Here is a 20764-nt window from a genome sequence, read left to right as displayed (position 1 = left end):
GTGCCACAATCCATATAAAATTCAGATACTGCCAGTTAACAAAAGCGAATAAAATCATATCGAAAAACGATACTTTTTGCGTTCTTCATACGCCATATTTTGCGTAACCATATAGTTCCGTGTTTAGATCTGTATTTTAGTCTGCAACTATTTCTGGATTTAAAATTACAGGAGGTAGACCTAGGGATAGAGAAATCACTCTTGAATCAGTGAAATGTTTGCATCATATTTAATTTCCCCAAGGCCTCTCAATCTTTCATTTGAAACAGAATGAAATCAGTACAAATAACTTTGCTGCTTAAATGAGATTGATGTAAAATGCTGAATACAAACGTTCAAATGATTTGTAAGAGTTGTGTCCCTTACCTTAACGTGGATTGAATGGATTTTGAAATGCATGCATCACTTCCTGTCTGATTTATATTTAAAAAAAGTGCTGCCTAAAACATAAAACATACTTGCAATTTTAAAGCATAAAAGTTTACTTCGTTGTAAATCTCGGAATTTCAATTTTCTCAAAACATTCAAATTATTAATGACGAGGAAATGTCAAGGAATTCCCACTCCCATGCTTACCATTATCTATGCGTATTAGGAAATAGAAAATGCATTCAAGTGTAATTCCATAGAATGAATTTCAAGAAAAGTTTTTTGTACATACACTTGCATGTGAAAGAATTAATTTTATTTGAATTCAATTTTTATTAGATATATCTGCGAGTTATTTCCGAAAATGGCAAAAGTTGATTATTTTAATAGCAAGCGAGCACAAATGATTGTCGTGTTAGACAAATATACGTTTCTTTGGAATACTTATATTATATTATAATACGAGACGATTGTAATTTTCATGGAATATTATCATTATTTTTTTTCTTTATTATTACTTTATCGAAATTTTTTTCTGTCCAATGTTATTTGGGATGTGAGACTACAGGATTGGTATTTTGATTCCGATTAAATGGTTTTTCCATATTATCTGTAAAGTTGTAAAAGAGTAATCAAGGAAACCAAGGTTATAGCGGTAATCAAAATAATGTAATCTAGGGACAAAGACCAGACATGGAAAACAGACATACACAACAACGAACATAAAGTAACTAAAATCATACATACAAAGTAACAAAAGTAAATAAGCAACCCTATAACTCTAAAAACTATTAAGTTATTAAATTATTAATAAAAAGGAAATGTCAAGGAGTATATGCGTATTAATAAATACAAAATGCATTCAAGGGTATTTCCATAGAATGCATTTCAAGACAACACTTTTGTACATACAGTTGCATGTGAAAGAACTAACTTCATTTGGATTCAATTTTTATTTTTAACATTTATTCAATGTTATTTGGCTTTTGAGACTACTTTTTGGTATTTTGACTCCGATTAAATAGCTTATCCCTATTATCTGTAGAGTTGTACAAAGTTACTTTCCTTTGATGAATTTGTAATGTGATGCTGTGCTTCTGTTTTATAAATGAATAGTAGAAGTACATCTTAAAAAACGGTATCAGATCACACTTCATTTCATAAAGTTTGCAGACTTACAAGTGTGTTATGAATTAAATGATTGGGTTGAACTTGTCATTTAATCAGGTCAGAGCGCTGTCGATCTTATATTACCATTTTCAAAAAGGTTATATTTTAGAATTGTCAATAATAGAACCTCATTTAACTGTTGAATGAAACATTATTGCTCTTAAAACTGGCGCAAACAATCCTTTAAAAAGGCGAGCTGATTCAGCGTTTGACATTTTGAAGGTATCTTTAGCACAAAAATGAAGAATGAAGTAAATTGAATTACAAATTGGTATTCAATTTCATGTAGGAGAAGTTTTCGCTGATTTGTTTTATATGGAGATCAGGTCATTTAGGAGAGCAAATGAATTCCCTTTGGAATTGACGTCAAATCAAAATCTTAGTGATAAGTCCCTAAAGTATACAATCTTGTATAAGTAATTTGGATGCAAGTAATAAAACCGGTAATACTTTGGTGTATAAAGATTTTCTGTGAATGGTCACGTATATTGGTCGAGGTAAATGATAGGAATGCAAGTTATACATGATTATCGATAAAAATAAATTTATGGAGATTATGATTGCAGATCGGGATGAATAATTAAACAATTATTCCCTAATAGATATATCAGTAATGTATTTTTCATAATTCATTTTCACTATAAGCGTTGTCGGCTTCCGTTGTTACTATTACTACATGATCGTGAAATATACAACAAGACAAATGCAAAGTATAAAAGAGATAAGATACAAAGTAAAAGAAATAAATTTTCTAGGAACATTAGTCTATTTAGTTTGCTGTTGATAATGTAAACATGATTATAAGCAATGTTTTACTATCCTTCACGTGTCTCCCAGTTTTATTGGAGTCCAGGTTGCTCATTCACTTTTTGTTTCTTTTCACGTTTTTTTTTTTTTTTTTTTGTTTCTATTTCATTGTATTTGATGCGTGCATCTAATTTCTCCTGTCAATTCTTTATCATTGGAATGTATTCTTTTGACTACCACACAAATCTTAGTTCCTTTGATTTCTTGTTATTGTACATTCAACACAAATATTGTGCGAAATGTCGTGTCAAGTTATTTCAAAATGAATTTCTGCAAATTATATGCAACAACGAGGGTGATATTTTACCATGATATAATCCCATTTGGCACAAATATGCATTGTGCACATTTTTTGCATAACGAATCAAATCAATGATTAAATTCATTCTATAATCATCAACAAGCGTTATACTTGCTAATCAACATATTCATAAACTAATTACCTTGAACTTATGGACGGATGTTAAAATGTTTAGCCCGGATATCAGCAACATGACTTTTAATCATAAATGATCAACACGGTCACTATGTTTTTAATGAATTGTACAAAATGAAATAAGGTGTTTTTTTGTAAAACTTAAAAGATTAAAAGACGTGTTGGAACAAAAACAAAATTTTTAATGAACAGCTGAATATTTTTTATATCTAAAACCAAAGTCCTAATTGAACAATTGGTATACTTCGAATGATTTATATATTACGATGGTAGCTTTACTTAGCACTGAATGGTTGTCGTTATGTCGTTAACTTCTTCGGGAAGGCTAATGTGGATATTATTGATAATTTGTTTTGCAACGATCTATTTCAATGGTGTCGTCCCATCTCCCACCATTTTGTATCAGTTTTTCCGTTATATTTGAATTAAGTTGTATATTTTTCTATTTCGGTTGTAATCTGTATATTTTATATATATATTTGTCGATAAACGTGTCAAGCTGATGGGTTCACAAGCCCTTTCGTATCAAAGTTGAACAACAACAAATAGTATATTTTTGTATGTATTACATAAATGTATCAGCGTTAATGTTGATGCAGTAATTGTCTGTACTCGTTCATCACTTTGCTGGTAAAGGTAGACACGAGTTATAAGTAACTATTTTATTTTGAAACATCAAACTGTAATGATCCAATGCACACGGATACACTTTTTTGAATATCTTGGAAAAGCTTACGAGTATGTGGAATTGTTCCAGATTTATAATTGCTCAAACTATATACACTAACACAGTCTTTCTCATAGGTCTCGTTTTTAATGTATATAGTAAATTCAATGCTGACATGCTGGTTATGATCTTAAAAATCATAAGTTTATACGTCTTTCAATGAAAATATTCTGATGTACTTGTGAATACTTTTAATGACATATAAGCACTATACATGAGTTCCTATCCGACTAAACTTCATTGCATTGTCAGCTAAATACATTTTCTTCAATATTAAAGAATCTCTGGATCCTTGTAAATCTTTACTGGACCCGTATTTACATGTAGGGCAGTCGGAACCAGTTTCGCTTCCGTTTTTATTCAAATTATTCAGTGTCTTTTGTAGCAAATGAATGTCCATACTGCGATCGTCTGACCTTCGGATAGTGCCATTTTTAAAGTAAGAAGGTAGATCTGTACTACGACTCCTGTTTCTTGATTTAATGTATGTATACTCCATTGTACTACGTCTACTTGTTGGCTGTTCCAGTAAACAACAACACATTGTTTCCTTGAACGCTTGTCTGTAGCGTATCGACATTAGATTGTAAAGAATAGGATTGACTGTTGAACTCACAAAAAACAAAACACCTGAAAAGGTAAATGGTCAAATTGACTACATTAAAATACTTATGAAGAGTTACTGTAATGATATCATGATAAAAACTATATATTTAGAAAAAAAAATCGATCGCAGTGAAAAACAGAACAAAATAACGACCACGTGAAAATATTGAATTTTCAAAGACGGCATTTATTACGGTAAAATTTAGTGCGAAAAAGTCGTAGTTTGGAAGCAGTGATAATCTGATTTCAGTCTGACTGGAAGTCACGTCTTTCAAAGCTTCCCGTACAAAGTTCGGTAATAACGCATCTTCCTTACTAAAAAGCATTTACTATATGGTTTTCAATAATTATTCAAATTCAGATACTTTTATTCTTTCCCAACATGCTATAAGGGTACACTTTACAGTTTTCATTAAGTCGCACTGTTTCGCACACCAAGTTACCCCCGTCAAATTTTGTAAAACTTAAAATTAAAAGTTGAAATTTGATGGATATATTGTTTAAATGTTGTTAAGCATTTATACATAGACAGAGGTAATATATGTGATGGTAATCTGGTGTAATTTAAATGAAGAATGGTATCCGGAACGTTTCGGTTCCCTGCCGTATTAGGTGCTCTCCTAAGCATTAGATGGCTGATTTTCAAAATACCTTATTTCGCACGAACTTTTGGAACTTTTGGAACTAAAATTGTGAGAGAATGAATCGAAAAGGGTCTTATTATTTTTACTCTTTTCCACCTACTCCATGCATGCTTTCATCCTGTGGTAGTGTTTAAGTGCCAAATATTTTATAAAACATAGTATTTGGCTGTTAGTTTTGAAAAGGCACCCCAGATTTGTACTAAATCTCAGTATGTTAGCATGGCTACTGGATTTATAACAGTAATCACTTAATTATTTATAAATGACTTGATCCTCCACACACCAAGGATTTCAAAAATAAGCACTTTTTATGACAAAACACTAGACATTGCTGTGCGGACTGCCTGAAAACATCTTTATTTCAACAAAATGAGACTAAATTTTCAGAAATGACCTAACTGTATTGTACTTCCTAAGAGTACTAGGCCAGAAAGTCCGGAGTACGGACACAAGTACTTCTAATGCCTGTCGCTCTACTTACCTATAAGATATATTAATAAGCGGCAATAAGTGACAAGATAAGTCAGGATGACAAAAAAAGCGTCAAGAGGAGAAGAAAATAGAAACAAGATGATTTTTAAGTGCCAGACTCTTTAAATATCAGGCAGTGGGTGAAACATGGTATGATAAAAAAACCATCATTTTGATAGTGTAATTTGACTTTTTGCACCATTCGAATCAAGGAAAAAAGGCAATATTTTCCATATCATGTCGGTAAATTGAGTTATAATTTCACTGAAATGCTCTGAACCTGAACATTTCAAGGGTAAAGCCAGTGATGCAGAGATAAAAGAATGGTCTTTGAGTGATATCACATTGTCATATTGGTAGAGTTTTGACATGCATGTTTCTGATGTTTTCAGTTTTGTCTGATTCTTACAAACACTTACACTTAAATATATTTACATATTCAACGTCGTCCTTATACAGGTTAAACCTGCCGCATATTAAGATAACATCAAAATATATCGTTCCATATATCATAGTATTATTGAAAATGTTAAAATGTACATGTATATCTTACAAATAAACACAATAGGTACCTATAAAACTACTATGTGACGTTTATAAAAACTATTCATGTATTTGATATTGAAAAAAAAAGACATTTAAACTTATGATGGTCTGAATTTCAGTATTTAAGAATTGATTATCTTTGTTGTATTATTTAGATGCAGTAGTGTTTTATCGAATGTTTCCACTGTAATAAATTTTGATAATTCACACTGTGACATAAATTCAGTAATTTCACTCACTGGCTTTACTTTCGCCAAAATGTCAAAACTTGGATATCATTCCACTGATCAAAGAATTTTTATTGACATTCATGTTGAAAATATCGATAAATTATAAAGAAAATCTATATAACAAATACGATAATCAATTGGTTATCGTGAATAACAAAATATGATCACTCGTGTCAAAAACGCTTGAAGATTCAATGCGTGCACGGAACAAGTTTCACCCGTTAAATCTAGCCGTTCTTCGGCACTCGTAATGATATTTTTCCAATTAATTATCCAATTGTTTTGAAGTAAGATAGAAGTGCAGATTATAGTATGTATACCTATAGTTATTTCTACTAACTCTTGTGCTTTCTCCTTTCTTTTCTTTCGTTTTTATTTATTTTAGTCGAATGAATATTGATGTATTAATATTAATGTTGCTTACCTGATATATAAAACAGATACTGTTGTATTTTGGTCAGCAGATGACTCCAATCTTTAATATAGAGGGTAAGTAATCTTTGAGCATGGAATGGAGCCCAGCAGACAAAGAAGGCAACGACTACGGCAACTGGAATGATGTAAATATGTTATTATTGCATTAAATAGTGTATTTTTGATTTACTAGCGTGGTTGGGTTCAGAGACAAGAAAATCCTATAATAGCTGTTCAAGGTTTACTTGTTGTCTCACCCACTGTTGAAACAGAACACGTGCAACAACGCTTTTAAAGTGTCTGTGAACTGTTAAATCTTTCCGTTTATTCACGTGTTTGAAAATTTTAAATTTTAAAGAGTAATCAAGGGAACCTAGGTTATAGCGGTAATCAAAAGAATGTAATCCAGGGACAAAGACCAGACAGGGAAAACAGACATACACAACAAAGAACATAAAGTAACTAAAATCATACATACAAAGTCACAAAAGAAATGAGCAGCTCGGACTCCACTAAAAACTGGGAGCATGGACCAGGTGCACCGGTAGGGTGCATTAAATTATCATTAACGAGAAGAATTGTTGATTGATTATTTCACGAAGTGTGTTTATTCGGAGACTTTTTTTGAGCGATCTACAATTTAGGTCACTGGTTGTGACGTATCACGCTACATTGATACGTCAAGTTCATGATCAGCTGTTTATTGTGGGTCATCGGCTATTCGGAAAACGAACTCGATGTGAGAAAAAGAATCAAAAGTTTTTTTTCAACATGACTCAAAATTGCTCTGAATTGGAGCATACATCTAACCCCTGCCTTCTGTGGGATGTGGAGAATTTCAATGTTTCAATATCCTTTTTCAACAAAGAGCTTATCCAAATGTAAAACAGTTGCATTTTATACATGATATTGGGAAATTCTGTTATCATCTAAAATCATTCGCAAGCTTTCCAAAACTGGAACAATGATTGGACCAAATTTAATATTCGCTCCGTTTGTGGAAGTGTATACAGTATGTAGTAAAATCAACAAACATAGATGTACATAGTTTTTGTACTTAAAAATTGTATTGTGCTAGAAGAATATATATTTGATTTTTCATTAGTAATTAAAGCTTATACTTGTGTGCAAAATAATAACAATATTGAAATTTACTTGTATATACTGAAAAAGCACATTACATTTGTACTTAAAAGTAATATAATTTGAATGATAAGCTGTTTTTCTTGCATAATAATTTGACACATAGCATCGTAAAGTGATGTAACGTCGGTATCACGCTAATAAGGTCTCCTAAGAATTGATATTTGTCTCAAATTTCTGAAAACTTTTCACTTGGGAATCATGATGCAATTTTTCTAAAGAATGCTAAATACATTATTCCAAATTCAATTACTATGTTACCAAAGGAATGACTTTACTGTTCTAACACAAATAGTTTAAATTCAGATTAACACGTTAAGACGATGAATGCAACATATCTAACTTTGATAACGTTTATTCAAACTTAAAACAAATCGATTGTGCAAAACGTGAAAACCAAGTATATGCAATAATAAGCATTTTTATTGAGTCCATTACATATAGTTGGAAGATGTGGTTCATCGAGTTATAAAACATCACATGTAAAGCCGATTATCCAATGAGGTTAGTGTATTTAAATGAAATTCTCGGTAAATGTAATTATATACGCATAACTTACAAAAATGAGGGAACCAATGAGGGAAAATATTAATGGGTCAACCACCTTATAACTACAACTACAGTAACTGGTAAATGCTTTATCTTTTTATATTGTTTATAACAAGTTAGAACGTAAAAAAAAGAATATTCATTTGTGTTTGATTGCACGAATGTCTGGCATTCATTTTCCTTTTGACCGAATTGTCGACTGTATCAACTTATTATATCACCCTTCAGAGGCATTGTTTTCATAGTGAACGATGAAAACAGCGAGACTTTTAAATGCTGAAATGGTCTGGTAACGTTTTTATACCTTCACGTTATTGTAGACAATGATTCCCGTGAGATAATAATTTGTCTGAAATTCACAATACGGTGTTTTATATTACATTAGGAGAAAAAGATGCTGCTTGCAGTACAACTTTACGAACATTTCCGAAATATACTCTGTTTATCCTGTAATCGATTTTATTAGGTACGTCTTGCTACGACTTCCAATTTCATTTTAAATTAATATAAAATAGTAAGTCCATACAAGAAGTATAATTGGTATTTTTGTATTTGATACAAGAAATGTTTTATAGGATTAAATTGGTAAAAAAAATGTACTCCAGAAAGTTTTAGACAAATTTACATCATCAACAACGAACATGTAGCCATAAGCAAATTTTCTCATTGAATAATCCTGGACACATATGTGTATCAGCACCTCCAATCTTCTTTATGTTCGAAAATGGTTGTTCGATATCCTTATATCCTCATAAATCAAATGGTATTGATGAGAACATAAACGAATACAATATAAAACATAAGAAAAATAGGCACACACTCACACACAAAGATGAAAAGTATGCACATAATATTTGCATAAAAAAGACAAGAAAACAGACAGAAGGGGTGGATGCTTAGCCAGGAGAACCAATGCGGGATTTTTTATCTGTTATCAAAATACAAAGTTTAAAAAGTAGATACGGCTTTTTAGTTCGAAAACTTGTATCTATTGAAATGATTTAGATATCTTGGTAAAATTTGTGTGCGTTTCGCTAAGAAACAGGAACATTCGAGAATATAATGATATTCATCACCTAGTTCCTGGTTATTGCATAATACACAGTGTCTGTTTTCTCTTTCTATACCTTGCCATCTACCTGTTTCGATAGGTAAAAAATGTTTTGTAATTTTGAATCTGCGAAATTTCTTAGTTTCGGAGAAATTTAGAATATAAAGATATTCTTCGAATTCAAATTGATTATATAGAAATGCAGTGATAATCACTTAAGTGTTTCCACTATAAAACCAACCAGCGCCCTACTTCCCCATTTTTTGGAAATTCTGCATAAGCCATTAAATACGACTTGCACGATCATCAGTATCCCGATATCTTTGATCAAAGACATTTCCGTTTATTTCCAGGTTTAACGTGAATGTCAATTCGTATTCATAATAAAGCTTTTTAATCAGTCTGGTATCATTCAGGAGTCAAGTATTTCTATTACTATCAACCTCTGCATATAAACGCATATCAACGTTACAGAATTATTGGTATCTATTTAGGCTTATTGTCGTCAATTTCTCATGAATTGAAGCCTTGTATGATAACATAGAAGTTTGAAACCTGCACGGAATTGCTGATTTTATATCGGTAATATTATCAAAGAGCAAAACGACTTTGACATCAAATTATAGGAAATGGCTTCTTTTATTAGATGCTGCACACAAGAAAATTGATTTCAGATTGCATCATATATTGATGGGATTTATTGCACTTTTAACTCTTCTTTTCGTTCAAATGATTTTATTATCTTATGGGGTATTAAGTTCAAGTGAGAGGCGATAGTAACTTTTAGGATATACCTCCAATTGTTTTAACACGTATATATAGGTGTTGGGTGTCAACAATAAGGTCATAAAACAACAAATAACAATTTCAGTTTTATAATTCGTGGTTTTAATACATGTAGTATACTCCCCTTAGAATGGAGAATATTTGGGACAGTTTCGCAAAAAAAAAAATATTTGCATGCCTTTATATAGATCGGTTGGTTAACTGATCATGAACGATTTTACTTTCAATAGATTTTTAATATTCGGTACAGTGACCTTAACACATTTGGAATTTTGTTTCGATCTAGTTGTGTAACAACCCTGAGACTGTTTCATTAAAATAAACGGCACTTCCGGTGCAACGAGAGTAAATGTCAATTGCTTCCCGGCATTCCAATAAATAATTGCTTTGGCCTCGTCACTTTCCATCCTTACAACTTATGGAGTCCATATGTATGATTTGTTGTGAACAACACTCATTATATTGCAGTAGCAATAGACAAGCATTTTGAAGAAACGAGAAATAGACAATCATCCTTTAATTGTATCTTTCAGTAAAGCATGAATAACACATTCTATAAACCGCAGTGCAGCGATTTTAACAATACCACGTCGTCTCAATTATGCCGATCATTTAACTTGAATAGTGTCACTGAATTACATAATATGAGCTAAAAAGTGCATATGAATGAGCTTGACATAAGGACATTAGAAACAGAATACTTCATAAGGTTTGAAAGAGAGGCGGCCTTTCGCTTAGAACTTTGAAGAAAAAAAGGTCGCGAGCTGTTAAAGAATTTTACCCCATGAAATGAAAAAAAACTTTTGTTCTGAAGTTATAAAAAAAAACTTTTGTTTTGAAGTTATAAAAAACAACTTTTGTGTGTTACGTTACAGCCTAGATCTGGATCTTTCTTTTCAAATATTTCTTTGATACAAAGGTGCATTTACCAGCGGTATACAAATGTAATGGTATGTCATAAATTGTTAATAATACCGCGCTTTACTAGTTGCGCTTAGCTGTAGAAATAATATCGATACAGCGCCAGCAGTTGATGCAAATGTCCAATCTGATTTCTTTATGAATTGTGTACAACACCTGTGCATAATGATCTTTCCCTAAACCTTTGTATAACTTTTTTTCAGGGAGGTATAGTCATTCGGTATGATAAATCAAATAAAAAAATCCACAATAATTACCTAACATCCTCAAGACAGTCTTCATGGAATTACACGAGGAATATCCCCTCGATTCCTCTGAGTATGATCTCTTGAGGGCCGTCTTCCTCAGAGCCAGGGCAATCAGAACATATAATACAGTAATGACAGTCATTGGAAACACGAAGAACAATATAGTTGAAATTTCAAAAACAACTTTCATTCTATCAACCCATTCTATAGGAATGTTGCATTGAAGAGAGTCTGGTATAGGTGATCCTGTGGAGTCTTGAACATAATAAAATGTTCTTGTATGAATTGGGTATGGCAAAGCAAAGCAAAATGCTAAAATCCATATTCCAATAATTATCTTAATAGAACGTTTTAAATCTGCAAATTTATGTGCTTTTAATGGATAGCAGATAGCAATATATCTTTCTATTGAGAAGGCAGTAATAGTCATTACTGAGACGTATGAGGTCATCTCGAACAAACAGCTTTTAAACAAACAAAATGCTTCCCCGAATCGCCATGGATACGATTCCAACACGCTATATGCTTCTGGTGGAAGACCTGAAAAATAAATTATGATATTATTGCAATGCAAATTGCATATGTGTATTAATTGTTGTAAAATTGTTGAAGTACTATTGTATATTAATGGAACGTATCAATGTTCAATTATTTTTAAAATGATTGCTACTAGTATACGAGACGACAATTATATCAGTATGATTGTCCATTTAGCTAGATTTTAGGTCCGTCACCAAATAACTAGAGTATGCTTCTGAAATCGTTTTTGTCTGTTTAAAATTTTCAAAACTTTGAACTGATTGTTATATTAAACATACATTTAAATGCATGCATTCATTGCCAAATACTTTGGTCATCTTTAAACAGTATATGCACTGGTTCTATAACCGACCTTTCCCTTTGGCCTTGGTCTCCCAATTCAAATGTGACATATTGCTAGTACAAGTACAAACTATCCCCAAGTACAACTCCATAAGGTTTCATTACCAAATGAATCATTTAAAGCCACCTCTTGAAAGCATCTCGTCAGAGCATTGTTTAACTAATCAAAGATTTGTTTCTGTGTCAATTGTCCCATCTAGAAAAACTCGATAAGTGTTGGACACTTATTGACCAAATTGGTGTCTTAAGAAGCAATTTCCCGACAAGTCGTGAAAACTGTAATTAATTTCTACTGTTGCATTGATTCTAAATCTTAGATGAGATAACACGTGATATATGGTGTAATATTGAGGGGCAGTGTTTGATATTCATTAGTATAAAACTCATATCAATCATTCAGAACGAACTTATTGCCACAAATCTGTTTCAGTATTTGAGTTATGTTTTCGAAGGAAAATCATAATGTCAAAATATGCTACGCAAACTTAATAACTTCGACATTTAGAGTAATATCATCCACCGGGGACGGAAAACTGTACTATAGAAGTTGATAAATGTTAGCATTGGCTTTCTGTAATCCACATCGGTGTATAATGTCCTTAGATTGGCTATAAAAGAGACACAATGGGATCTATTGGCCAGCTTTATGTACCCATAAAGTACAATTTTATGACAATGCCAGCAGCCTCTTCATACCGTTGTTGTTTTTGTATCATTCGAATAATCAAATAACTAGCTAGCAATAACGGTCGTGGTGCCATTTAAATAATGTCTATGTTATAATTGGTACTGTTATTGTTGTGTTACGTACAAGATGGTTGATTTCATTAATTACAGAATAATGTAAGCGCAGATTGGTTCAATAATTCATATTTATCTCATGTCGTATATTTATATTTTTCTTTGGTTGTCAATTTTCGATATGCATATCTGTATATAAGACACAAATACAGTAAACGGTATGTACAGTGTAGCTTATTACAACGAAACTCATCATGTAGCGTCCATAGCCCAACTGGTTTGACTATAGTACTTTGCATTAATTTAAATGCATAGGTTTGGGGTTCGAATCTGACACGGGAATATTTTTGTTCATATTTTGAATTTTTTTGATACAAAATGTTATTATTAAAATGCCATTTCTTACTTTCGATAATCGATTAGTTATGTCGTATTTAAATGCATAATAATATTATGCACTTGTTAGTACGTTTCAATGAACAAAATACCGGGAAAATAGGGCCAAGTCCTTTTGAACGGGCTTCTAGGTATGCGCTTTATATACTACTGCCCTACTGTTTATGGATACGTGTGAATTTTAAGCAATCATGTACTGCATGTACTTTGTATAAGGGATGTTTGTGAAAGAAACTATTACCAGGAGTTAAGTAACCTTGACACCAAGTACCAAGCTTATTTTCTATAAGAACTGATTTGAAACCATCAATGAACGAATAAAACTAAAACCATAATATTTTGTACGCAACAAATAGTGCAATAAAAACACTTAACCATGCAAACGAACTTCACTTCATCCGATAAAAGATGTAGCATACTGCTGAATATAATTTTGAGTTTATTATTAATTTAAATATTAGTTACTATATATAAAATGTAAATATATGCCTTAATGAAGACTTGCATTTAATACACCATCTTAAAATCATGGCTAAATGCACGATTTAATTTGTTTAATGGGATTTTATAAAATTAAAAACATAATATTAATGTTGTAGGTAAAATTCCACATATAAATCAGGCAGAATGGACAAAAAATAATGTTGCAAATAAAAAGTTAGAATCATTCATTGTAACTTCAAATTAAACAAATTTATATGTATAAAACATTAACAGAAGTTGCTGAAAACGTAAACACATTAATGGATAGAATAGGTTTACTGTTTGATATTATCTTACTTTAATGTTTTCCCGTACATCCAATGCCCTGAGTATGTACATTTTTAAATTAATAATACTGCAGTAACAAATTGATATAGAACTGAACTGAAACAGTGGTTTAAGTGTCAGTATTTGTGTTATTAACCGACGTGTACATTAGAAGGTTTACACTAGATGGTTTATTCCTACGTGTACACTGTAGGCGGTTTATTCCTACGTGTACACTGTAGAAGGTTTATTCCTAAATGTACATTGTAGATGGTTTATTCCTACGTGTACACTTAGAAGGTTTATTCCTACGTGTACATTGTAGATGGTTTATTCCTACGTGTACATTGTAGATGGTTTATTCCTACGTGTACACTGTAGATGGTTTATTCCTACAAGTACATTCTCTTCGGTCAGGACCTCAGTATTTAGAAACAAGACAAATTGTACTTAATTACACACAAGTCAATGGGTGCTGATATCAAAATCTTGTTATATTGGACTTTGGTATAAAACTAACGTCTCTAATTTCATCGATTGCTTTGAATGCTTCATTTTGATTTCCTGTAAGACATTTTTTTCCGAAATATATGTACATGACGGTGGAATGTGTAGACGGAAAGTTACCAACTTTAATCCTATTTAAAAACTATTCCAGTCCAACAAACCCATTTATGTTTATACTTCAGATTTAAACTCTGCCGAGTATTTTGTTTTAACAGTTTAACGTATTCCCTATGTACATGTACATGTCGTCGTAATCACATCTTAAATTTAAGCATGCGTGTTTTATCCCTAGAGCAAATGTTTGTTGTTACAATGTCATTAATTATAAACCGATATATTTTCACGGCGAAGATGTCACGTTATCAAAACAGATCAACACTGTATGTACATGTACATGTAAGCAACACGAGTCGACAACGTCATGCAGTTTTACATGTGAATACTTCTTGTACATTAGTACTATTGATAAAAAAAATTGAAGCATAACCCTGACGATTCTTCAAATGAAAGACATTGCAGTGGGATAAATAATAATTAATCAGACATTTACCCTTTTAGTGCACATCGTCCATGTTCCGATTCATTTTCATGCTCTTTACTTAAAATGTTCGTGGCTGCTTATTTCATTCCTACTTCGGGCTCTATTTTCATCGATTGTTTTCTTTTCGTAAGTTCATTTAGGTTTTTTCTGTTATTTACTTTACTTTTCGGTCAATCATACACAGATCTCATTTTGCGTATTTCAAACAATCACAAGAAAATCTATTTTAACCGATTGGTTAGGTACAAGAGGTTAATTGACCCTATCAGTATTCCAAAGCTGCAATCGTGTTTATATTTATTATCAACCTGATGCGGACCAGGTGTTACAGGTTAATCAGCCAAACATGCAAATCACCATATTATATATAGAGAAATTGTAATAGTACAGCAGGTTAATGCTTGCCAGACACAAATATTATGAAGGTTTTATTGCAAATGTCGAACCTCTGCAATGACTTGTATAATTGAATTATAACGTCTTAATTTAATATATGAAACCAAACTTAATGCTAGGATATGATACATAAGCACTTTTGGAAGATTATTTTTTATTTTGAATGGTACATGAGTATAACTGAACTTGTAGACATATACTTCGAAACTTCGTTCGCGAAATCGAACATTTTCAAAACAAACATTTTACTTAATTTGATCAGGTGTTTGCTTTTCTGAAATGCACTACACGGCTTGGCTTGCTTGTTTAGACAGGTAATCACTTTATGAAAGTACGGATTCCAAAGTTTTTTCTTTACGTATGTCAAGAATTAAGAGTTCAGATAAACTAGTTTTCAAAACGGACTGTAATGCGCAAATCTAACAAGCTCAAATAGGACATACCAACTAAAGATAAATATTATTTCAGATTAATAAGGAAACGTCCGAACAAAAATAATTTACAAATGATCATGTACATTGTACATATAACAGTTAATCTACGATTACTCCACCATGCCCTTGGGTGTTATGGTGATGCGATCAAATGTCTTTTGTTGTTTCTGTAATTCTGTAATGCTTATATGTGTGTTGCAAATATTATACAAAAATACTTTTTAAACATATCTGTACCGTGTATATCATCCGGATATCAATCAACATTTGTACTTATTCTACATTATACATACATGTACATCAGGGCCCAACATAGATATTAGTGACTAGGAGAAGTTACCGTAATATTTTTTTATTTTTTTGTTTTGGTTTTTTTTTTTGTGGAAAAATAACAATATTGACATATTTGTCTATGTAATTTATTACAATGTACAAAAAACTTTTTCCTGTCATAAACCAAAGGAAAAGGCAAGAAAAAACAAGATGTGTTTGCTTATTTCTCTCTCTATCTTAGGTCCTGCATATACATGCACATGAAAATAATATATATAAACACGGCGACAGCCACACATTGTCTTGATCGTCAATCCGTTTGTAAATTTTAATTTGACATGCTACTTTCGCAGTCACAAACATTTTTTCAAAGACATTGTTAGTATGTTCTGGAATTTGGTCCATTTCTCTCTGAATAATAGCATTTTGGATAAAAAAAAAAGGAGCAAAAAGCAAAATATTAAAGAATATGAGACTACATAAAGTACTTACCGAAACACAGAGTTAACATATCGGATATGGCAAGGCTAAACAGATAGTAATTGGTCGTCGTCTGCATGTAGCTGTTTTTGACAATCACTATACATGTGCAAACGTTTCCAACAATACCAGAAATAAAGATTAAACAATACATAAATAACAATATAACAACCACCGGTAAATCATGGCGCCGAGGACCAAGCTTAGACACAAGTAAATCCTCTATGGAAGTAGAGTTGGTGAAGTTCATAGCTTCGCTGCTGTTCCCTAAGAGCTCCATGTTGGAATATTTCAAATATTATATATATTTTCGATTATATTTAAGTGTTAAAGTTCCAATCTTTAGACGTCTAACTTCTGTTCAAAGTTAAATCCAGTGTTGAAAACTTCATTGTCTAATTATCCAAATCCACCTGTATTTTGTGGTAATTATCTCATAGGAGTATCGCTAATTGAGTAGAAAGTTTATTAAATTATTCACTTAAACTGTAAAACTAATATCCAGGGCTTTTTTTCATTTTTCGAAGTTCACTGAATTCGATACGAAAGACTGAATCTATTTTATTGACAGTATTTCCTCCGATATTAAACCTTGTATGACATTTTATAGCTTCCATTTTCGAAATATCATGTTCATTTTACGTGCAGGAGTTATAATTATTTTTGTAACTCATAATTATTTCTGCTAATCACCACGCAATACTTTGATACAAATTACGCGAAAATATTCACCGGCATGCGCTCGCACGGTTATTCCAGTTTTAAACTTTAAAATATTGTAACAAGCTTTTGATTATAATCGTTACATCGGAAAGTTGTCAACACAAGAAATGCTAAGACAATAACTCATAACTAAGCTTCTCATCAGTTGAGTGGCACGTCTTGCCTATGTTTTCATTGTAAAGCAATAACTTGAAAATCCGTGTTTAGGTGGAGGTTTGTCTCGTCGGTAGAAGTAGTTAAAGTTGACGTTGAATATCTGATGTTGAAACAATAACATAGAAGTAATACATTAATATGATCAGTTTCTGGCAAAGCTTATCGAAGTAACAGTTGTCACAATGTTTAATATACAAACAATTTCTCCTTGATATTATATATACATCGCGTACTTGTTAGTTAAGAATTTGATTTCAACAAAATTTCTATCCATATTAAAAACGAATTGCTATTTCTTAATCAGTAATATTTAGTCACAGTCTGACTCTAGAAAAAAATTCTAATCACTTTTATACCATCATTTTCTTTCAATTCTGATCGATCGATTGAAATGTCATTGTGACGAAATACGACCGGGACAAAATATCTAAATAAAGAAAGATACTTAAGAGTATCGAAACATTCCATTAGCATTTCAAAACGAAACATGTTTATTAATTTAACTTTAAAAGGCACGGGAAACGAGATCAAATCGCAACTTAGACAAACACCGCAAGTGATAACGATGGTTTTTGTAATTGCTATTTGACAATAGAAGTTTAGAACCAAAGTTATCATTGTGGACATTCTTGTCCTAATTTCAGAATGAATTATCGTCTTAATGTAAAATAAATAAATTTGTGGTCGCTGTTGTCACAATATTACATTTAGCCACAGGAAATTTGTACTTTGAAAATCGAATTCGCATTAAGAGCAGTATTTTTGTAAGGACATATATACGTATATAAACTCTAGAAAATTGAATATTTGAATAAAAAGTATAGCATATACAATTAAGGAATGACAGTTATATTTTTTTGGTCTATGAAGAAATAACCTCAATCACGTGCATTGAGGTTATTTCAAATAGATCGAAAAAATATAACAAATCATTCATATTATAATTTAATTTTAGTATCCAATTCGACAAGTAAATAAATAAATTAGGTTGATGACGTCATAGTCAAATTACTAAAAATGGTCTATGAGATGATGGACAATAGTAGGATAATTAATTGGAAAGAGAGAATAACCAAAAAACATGGTCACGAGTGCCGAAGAACGCCTACATGTAATGAGTGTGTGGAACTTGCTCCGCGCAGGAGTTAAATCTTAATGTGTTCTTAGCACGAATGACTATATTTTGGATATTCACACCAACCAATTGATTATTCTATCTATTTTATAGATTTCCATCATTATCCGTTGCTATTTTCAACATAATTTAATTTTTGTGGGCCACGGATTGATATTCGTTTTGTTGCATTAAATATATGCATTTAAAAGCTTACCTTTACACGGCGCCAATTTTTCCATACATGAGTGATGCATTAAAAGAAAAGTATAGTCTTCAGCATTTAGAGACTTTTATGTTCCCTGTCGACACATTTCCACTCAGTGGACTGTTCTTTACCCCATCAATAATTACTATAAAAGCATGTAAATATCTAGTGTGCATTGTATTATCACCTAGCATATACAGGTACAATGCACACCTTTTACATAAAAAGGTGATGAAAAAATCACAAAACTGTCTCATAAATTGTAATTATGTCACCATTTCATTATATTGCATGTTTCATGCAACCTTGCATGTCAGGTGCTTAGCCTTATATATACTTATTGGTTTTTGTATGCCTTCACTGTTTATAAGGACAACTAATAATTTAGCCTTGAGTCTTTTATTGGTGAGGTCATGCTGATAAAATGACGATTTGTCACTGGTCAACCTGATTATGACCTGAAACCTGATTTGGGTAATACATCAAATTTACTTCAAGTAAAATTCGAACTTCACACATACTTATTACACAACTTGAAGTTTCCTTTACTACTTTACAAACTGATCTGAGAAATATTAATTCGATATTTCCGAACAATCGAACATGAAAATATATAAACATGTCTAAAGTAGTAAAATATGACATTACACGAATTTAACACAAATTGTACTACTCTTTATAATGAAAAAAGAAATTATAACAAAACTATCACTTTTCATAACACGACAATTTACTTGACTTGTACAATTATATGCATAATTACCTCACATAATTCAACTTACAATTATAATTACGTGCACATTTTCCTTGGTAAACTATGTACATGAAAATCACGTATGTGTGCCATATAGATATTATAATCCGGCACTACATGTAAATGTACACACAGTGTACATCCCTTCAAACAATCCTAATCATAGATTTCTTACTAAAAACAATACTTGTTAATGTCACAATACTATACACATCATAATACCACCGATTAAGAAACAACCTAACTGCATGACTGAGGATGCGGACAGATTTAGCTTGGGAGATTAAGAAACTCGCGACAATACATGTAACTTAATCCATCGTCACGGATGACATTAGACATTTGTAAATGTAGAAAAAAATACGTTTGGCCACGGCGAAGCTTTCAATCATTTATTGTGTGTTTTGTGGTGGGCGATACAGTTTTATATGCTGTTAGTATTTCATGAGTATAAAAGCTGTGTGTAAATGTACAGTCACATTTCATGCGATACAAAAATAAAAAAAAAGAATTGCACGAAAATGGAGCTACAAGTTACATGTACATGTATTCTCAATGCAACATACAGACAAGTTTCCATTAATAGGCGTTGCATATGTTTTATTGTAAATATAAGTTTGTCTTTTGAAGATAGTATTATGTCCTTTTTTATTTGAAGAACATATTAGATTTTAAGATAGACTGTACATCTACATAGATTAATGTCGTATATAAAATATCTGCACAGTTTTACGTTATTAGTGTCTCGGAAATAGTACAAAGTGTACGTTTTATTTGCTACATCTTTATTATGCTTATTTGTTGAAATATTCATTTGGTGAAAGGGCGACCCCTTAAATTTTAGAAATACTTAAATGCAAGGGATTTTGATTTTTCACCAAATAATAATAATAATAATAATAATAATAATAATAATAAAATAAAAAAATAATAAAGTAAAATAAAATAAAATAAAAATATCATGTTTCCACCTGTACCAATAAAACTGGGAACAAGACTGTTTCTAGCTCGTGACGTTGTACCATTGTGACCTATGTTATCAAGTTAATCTGAAACACTTCATTTACTTAACAAGTACACATTCAGAAAGATGGTATCGGCGACCTTTACCACGCAAAATCACATTTAAAAATAGAATTAAGTAATCAAATAACACAAGGTCACATCATTTCTCTAAAGCATGCCATTAGTATGGCTTGAAATCGAATTTCCTGCAAACTACATAACCTAATCAAGGATAGACAGGGCTACTCAAAGACAATTTTCTATACAATAACTCAATAATATTTTT

The 20764-nt window shown here is 31.6% G+C and overlaps 1 protein-coding gene across 2 annotated transcripts; it reads right to left on the bottom strand.

Moving 5' to 3' along the window:
• Positions 1-2979: 2979 nt before the first annotated feature.
• Positions 2980-19727, bottom strand: LOC148614439 (neuromedin-U receptor 2-like). 2 transcript variants are annotated; one of them, XM_088588522.1, is made up of 6 exons: positions 19502-19727; positions 18729-18864; positions 16531-17497; positions 11128-11658; positions 6431-6556; positions 2980-4139 (listed from the first exon to the last, which is right to left on the bottom strand). In XM_088588522.1, exons 3-6 carry the CDS (start codon positions 16796-16798, stop codon positions 3718-3720), a joined length of 1347 nt encoding a protein of 448 aa, XP_088444648.1. In that variant the 5' UTR covers positions 16799-17497; positions 18729-18864; positions 19502-19727; the 3' UTR covers positions 2980-3717. The 2 variants fall into 2 exon arrangements, with proteins under 2 accessions (XP_088444648.1, XP_088444649.1); XM_088588523.1 differs by lacking the exon at positions 19502-19727 and having other exon boundaries at positions 18729-18931.
• Between the last annotated feature and the right edge of the window lie 1037 nt (positions 19728-20764).

This window comes from Perna viridis, chromosome 6 (genome assembly GCF_037379345.1).
Source record: "Perna viridis isolate PV_CMFRI_1.1 ecotype Kerala chromosome 6, ASM3737934v1, whole genome shotgun sequence".
Classification (NCBI taxonomy): domain Eukaryota; kingdom Metazoa; phylum Mollusca; class Bivalvia; order Mytilida; family Mytilidae; genus Perna; species Perna viridis.
This window is presented reverse-complemented; position numbering and strand designations above follow the sequence as displayed.

Excerpts from the sequence above, each read along its gene's own strand:
- LOC148614439 (XM_088588522.1), bottom strand. The coding sequence starts at position 16,798 with ATGGAGCTCTTAGGGAACAGCAGCGAAGCTATGAACTTCACCAACTCT. Across the intron at positions 11,659-16,530 it reads TATGTTAACTCTGTGTTTCG|GTCTTCCACCAGAAGCATAT; the intron begins GTAAGTACTTTA and ends TTTATTTTTCAG. Across the intron at positions 6,557-11,127 it reads GACTGTCTTGAGGATGTTAG|TTGCCGTAGTCGTTGCCTTC; the intron begins GTAATTATTGTG and ends ACATCATTCCAG.